Source organism: Alosa sapidissima, chromosome 13 (assembly GCF_018492685.1).
Source record: "Alosa sapidissima isolate fAloSap1 chromosome 13, fAloSap1.pri, whole genome shotgun sequence".
NCBI classification, from domain to species: Eukaryota; Metazoa; Chordata; class Actinopteri; order Clupeiformes; family Clupeidae; genus Alosa; species Alosa sapidissima.
Window position 1 is genome coordinate 4,823,064 of NC_055969.1, and position 6,000 is coordinate 4,829,063.

Consider the following 6,000-nt stretch of genomic DNA (forward strand, 5'->3'; position numbering starts at 1 on the left):
CTTTTTCCATGATAACTGATAACAACATGATGAATCCAAGGCTAGGAGAGCTGTTTGCTCTGTCAGAAGCTCTGACATACTCATCTGCATCAGTTTAAATGGTCAGTGAAGGAGACAGAGCCAAAACATGGCAGAGTCTGTACAGAACATCCATTCAGGTTGATTTACACAGCTAATTTCAGGATTTTCTGCTCTATCTCTCTCTCTCCCTCTGTGTATATATATATATATATATATATATAGTGTGGGTGTACATGGCATATTTGACTCAGACGATGCAAACTCTTATTTCCAGCCAGTGCAAAGAAGTCTGTATCGCTGTCTCTCATGATTGAAATGTTAGGTTGAAGGGAAAACACCATTTCATTTTCAGATGAGTTGATTTCCAACCTGGCATGTCAGTGAAGCTGAACCAATTTTAAGCAAATTCCTCTCTTTCTTCCATTCTCTCAGAATGCCTTCCGGCGTGCAGAGGCCTTGCGTGGTGATGGCACGGTGTCCACCAATCCCAGGCAGCCCAGTTTGGTGGGTCGTGGGGACGTGTTCGAGGTGGACGAGGACACTGACCTGGTGGACGCACTGAGACCCACGAAGCCACCCCGACGCAAGCCTGAGGGCAAGCCGGATCAGTCTTCCAAACGTCTGGATGAGAACATCACCACGGATAAGAAGAAAGTAGAAGGGGGAAGCACGTCTGGAAAGCCGGTGGATAATATAATTGACTTGGACACAACAAAGAAGAAACCCACTGTGGTCTTCCCCAATGGAAGGACTCGCCCAGGACCCGAGGATGCGGATGCTAATCGACTAAAGGAGTACATAGACCCACCAGACTTCACACAGGTTTCAAAGCCTGGTCAAACACCTAAGACCAAGCCGAGCACTGTCCCTTCCACTGGGAGGATCATTGAGGGTGCTGGCACGCCCAAGCATAACGGCTCCAGAGAGAACCCTGGGAGGGTCCATGTTATATCCAGGGAAGGAGACCTAGTGACCATGTCAGACGGAAGGAAGTTCAGGCTGCAGAGAGGTCCGAAAGGATACATGGGCCCCCCAGGAGAAGAAGTGAGTCTTTTTTCAAGGTTCTTAGTTTCTCAATAGTCTTTCCTTTATATCACACACGTTTATTGTTCATAATTAGTTTTAAGTTAATTATTCTGAGCTACTGTTTATTGAGACTTCAAAGCAAAGTCAGAATGTTCCATTGAGCTTGACCTCCAGTATTGTTACGAGATGTTCTTTTGTTTATTGCCATCTTGTTTGATTTACCATGGTTGTTCTGATGCCTCTTGATGACATAGTCTTTGTGACATCTTCTGTAAATATTTTTTCTTCTGGCAAAAAAAGAACATGAACAGTGGTGGGATCTGTTGTCAGTTTAGTGGGGGGAAATTCGTAATTAATGCCTGATCCATGATGACATGCTGAGCTCACATCCACATTACACACAAACATTAGCACGTCCCACAAAATTGCCTATTTGTCAGCCAATCCTATTTGTTATCATGAACCAGGAAGACCATCCCTCATTAGCTGATTAATAAAATGATCAGTGTTTTGAAGTCTATGAGGGCTGCCTGTACTGTATTTCACACCAGCTTAAAGTTAAGAGGGGAAAAAAGCATTCCTATTGCATGATCCATTGTTTACTTCTAGTTTTGAGCTCATCTAGCTAAACTTGTACTGCATTTGTTTGGATCAGCCAATGAGGAACCTGCTTTCCTTAGGTTGCCAGGCCTCTCCTCTCAGAGCCAGAATAGTCACCAGATGGCACATCTGCAGGCAGGCAGGCAGCGGGCGCAGAGCTGCAGTGGGCTCTGTCCTGTAAAGATGTGTCTGTCTACAACACTTTTTTACTCATCTTCCTACTAGCAGCTGTTTCCCTTTTGCCCATTTTAGCCTTTTCCTCTCATTGGCCAAGAGTTAACTAGCAGAAGGGGAGCATTCTAGCACTCTTACGGGTATTCTATAAGAAAGCTGCCAGCAGAGGACCTGTAAAGCATCTGTTTCTCGGACTAAAGATTCTAATTTTCTTAACCACCTGCACAGTGGTGCACTGGGGACTCCTGACTCTTATTATTATATGCTGGCGTAGAGCTGGTGTGTAGAGTTCCGTTTTGTGCCAGTTTTTTGGCATAAACTACCCCTAATTTCTTAGAAGAGTAATAGACTGATGCGTTTCTGAAGAAAAACATCTTAGTTCTGAAATCTTTTTTAGTCCATAATTAATTCCACAAGTGCTGATGTTGCAGGCATGCAAGTAGCTCTCAGGTGAATGACGTTAGCTGCACAATATACTTAGGCTTACCCAGAAATGCAATTGCAAGAGAGTGAAATAATGATGAATAAATTTGAATAATGATCATTTAGGATTTACTAACATAATGTACCATTAAACACAGGTGTGCTGGGGGCAGAGAATCAATCCTTCCCATAGATTTTTCATTCCAAGTTAGACATAATATCTAATCAGTTTTTGTTATTTGAATATAAAAACAATAGTGTGATTTTCTTTCACAAACAAGGAAATATTTGTAAACTTTTGAATGGTAGTGTGCTGTATATGACTACACTCGCATGATTCAGAAGCATAGTTTTCTGTCTGCCTGCCAACACTACAGGTTGATTCTGGTTCCTCCAGTCATAGCACCACTTTAATGTATAAAAAGAAATACATCAGCTGTCAAATGAATGACAGTTAATTTTATGGCTCAATATCATATTTCTCGAGCAGCCATGTCTTCTTGCATGCAATATCGCATATTATCACTTTAAAAGCTTTAAAAAGGGAAGCACAGCTTGATTACCCCAAGCCAGTTTACAAGAACTGCATGTTTAAGACAAGCACATTACATGAAGGACCCAGATTTACAGCATCCATGAGCATTATGACTTTGGCTGAATTTTCCAAAATGTTGTAAGCATAGCAGTGGCTTTAAGTTGAATACCCAATAGTGAGGCAAGTGTAGAATAACTTGCGGATAGCCTAAGCCTAAGGTATTATGGTCATAGCCATAGTCAAGTTTATTTATATAGGAGATTGTGAGTATAGGAGAGTGACTTTGCTGTTGGCCCAACTTCTACCCACTATGTGTCTCAAAATAAATTGTAATTCACTATTTATATACAGTATGTGTTCATATAATGAAATGTATTTGAAAAAGCAAGAGCTCATAGAAATGAATGAATGACATAAATTGACAACAAGGAATTTAAAATGGAAAAGAGAATATTCTGTTCCATTTTGAGTATTGTCCGTACTGTATGAGAAAGAGTTGTTCAGACTCAGACAATGAAACCAACTGAATTGAATACAGATGAAGAATTATTGTGTTAAATGAGGAGAGATATCCAGTAAGAACAGCATTTAAAAACCGTTGCCCTTAACACATGCCTGTTTGATTTCAATAAACTGTTTAATTGTCCGAGATAGTTAAAATGTTGGTACTAATTTGGCATGGTCTACAGTACATTTCATTTTCCATTGTACTCGCTATATTTGCTAGTCTTGGCAATCAATGCAGTAGTTGGGAGTGCCATACAAAGTTGCATAGTCATGTTATAAGAAATACATTACCAATACTGTTGGACTCTATGTGTGATTTCTCTCCTTATCTGTCAATCTGCAGGGATTTCCAGGACCTCAAGGCTATCCCGGCTTCAAGGGCAGCAGGGTAAGCATCATTCACCTTTTAACAACTTAACAACCATTTTCAGGCCCAGATTTACAGCAAAGCGACCTCTGCTTGTAAACAGTGAGGGTCACTTTGACTTTCTGTAGGTTTACAGACTTGTCTGTACCACATACCCGTCAACATTTAGCTTTCCAAAGCCAGCCTACTTCCAAAACTCCAAAGCTGCTTGCTGTCAGATTTGGTTCCGAGGGCACAAGTTCAGTGTATTAACAACACTCAATAACAGTTTATGTGATGAGTTAATCAATTAAATTCCCAACAATTTCACAACAGCTAGTTCCTGGAGTAGGCCATTCATCTAGCCCGCTTGCTTACGACGAGACTCAGGCTGCGCAGTTGGCACCCGCTTCCTTATTTGGGTTTTGGGTTGCCAGGTTTTAGCCTATGACAAAACGGTTGAAATTTAAACTAAGTGATCGTGTATGTGTAGGGTGTATTTCATACACAATCTGGCAACCTGAATGCATCAATGATTTTAAAATGAAGTTTGATGGCCATGCAAATTACGGGAGTTTTCCGGGAGAAATAACAAAACGGGAGGGTTCTGGGAGATGACCTTGAAATACGGGAGAAACCCAGGAAAAACGGGAGTGTTGACAGGTATGCTCTACCAGTGTTGTAATGTAACGGAGTACAAATACTTTACTTCGCTATTTAAATTTATGTCAACTTTCACTTTTACTCCACTACATTTCCTAGATAAAATGTATACTTTTACTCCGTTATATTTCTACTAAGCATCTTCGTTACTCGTTACTAAAACATAAAATTAGAAGAAATGTGTGCGACTGCAATAAGGGAGATTTGGCGAATCACTGCTCCTAGATTGCATTACGCACGCTGCGCGCTCTATTTCAGCGCTGTTTTGATGCTAAAGGAGGACGCACAACTGAAACCGCCATGGAAGCACGAGCACCTACTGGAGGACCTCCCATTATAATAGACGACCACCCCGACAATAGTGGTGAACTCGGTGAACAGGGTAGTGAAAGATAACGTCATACACCCGTGGCCGTATTTGCAAGAAATGTTTTTGTACATTGGCAGCTTTCTGTGGAGCTGAACACTCCGCTACCTGCCTCAGCGGCCTGTGAAAGGCTATTTAGCATCGCAGGACTTGTCTTCAGTCCAAGAAGAGTTAGACTGAATCAGGTCCGGGGTGGTTAATCGGGAGAATTCCCGGTGGGCCGCTTCACTTTTGGGCCGGTCTAGGAAAAAAATATTGACATTTGTCACGTTAGTCTATCTTTTCTTAAAGTAGGACACTTTCCGCATTCTGTGCATGACACCAATGCAATGCCTCTGGATGGGTTGTAGCCTACGTGAGGGAGTTCTCCCCTCCCAAAAAGAGTTGGTTGGGTCCATATAGCCCGTCTTTTCCAAAAAGTTTTCTCATACGAATAGCCGAGCCGGCCCTACAGTAGACACAAGCGTCAGAAAGGATGGATGGTAGAAAGAGGCCAGGAGAGACTGAGCAGCAGATCAACTAGTCGACCACTGAAAATGATGAGAACGAAATTAGTGATGAGGAGGCCATGACTACAGGGACAAGTAGAGAGGAGAAATTAAAAGTTATTTAATGTAAGAAAGAGCAATTACCCTACATGATAAACCTACAGTATATGCCTTGTTTGCTCAGAAGAGGGTGTAGCAAAGGAGTAGGCTAAATCACCAAACAACAATATAGCCTACCCATGCAAAAAACATTAGTTCAATATGCCTCTTTGTGGAAGCGTGGGATAGGCTACATTTCAAAGGCTTTCTTTCTTTATTTCTGTTTTTGTTAACTTGTGGAATAGTGGAATATTTTTTGTTAACTTATCAGTTGAAGTGAATTATTATATAACCTTTACACATTTGTTGAACCATGGTACTAATAAAAACTACAGGATAGTAAGAGCTGAAATGTTGCTTCATTTATCCAATTTCCACCACTATGGAAAACGTGGGCCGGTCTTGGGCCTGAAACTCCCAGGCACTGAAATCTGGCAACTTTGAAAACTAGCTTCTTTTGAAGATGAACAGACACCTTTTCAGTTTCAACTATGACTGGCATATTAGTACTGGCATATTAGAGTGTAGCTGCTGGACATAGGTGGCCTGTGTGTGAGAGTGAGATGGTGACCTGGGGAGTAGTAAGCCCTAGAAATGCTCATACCACATGACCAAAATGTTCTCCCTACCATGCAGCAGGTCATTTTTTTTTTTAAAGAAATAAGTTATTTATTTTTCATTTTTACCTGAAGTTCATACAAAAGTGACATTTCTGTTTCTGTTTTTTTCTTTGATGTCAGCTCAAAAAATA

At 41.3% G+C, this 6,000-nt stretch overlaps 2 protein-coding genes across 3 annotated transcripts in view; one reads left to right on the forward strand and one right to left on the reverse strand.

Moving 5' to 3' along the window:
* Positions 1–6,000, reverse strand: part of LOC121680692 (high mobility group nucleosome-binding domain-containing protein 5-like) — a 692,414-nt gene that overhangs the window by 143,219 nt on the left and 543,195 nt on the right. The window lies entirely within an intron of this gene.
* Positions 1–6,000, forward strand: part of si:ch211-196i2.1 (collagen alpha-1(I) chain) — a 101,979-nt gene that overhangs the window by 57,514 nt on the left and 38,465 nt on the right. For both annotated transcript variants that reach the window (XM_042060165.1, XM_042060166.1), the window contains 2 exons: positions 454–1,065; positions 3,630–3,674. In XM_042060165.1, the coding sequence (XP_041916099.1) occupies positions 454–1,065; positions 3,630–3,674 (657 nt within the window). The remainder of the gene's footprint in view (positions 1–453; positions 1,066–3,629; positions 3,675–6,000) is intronic.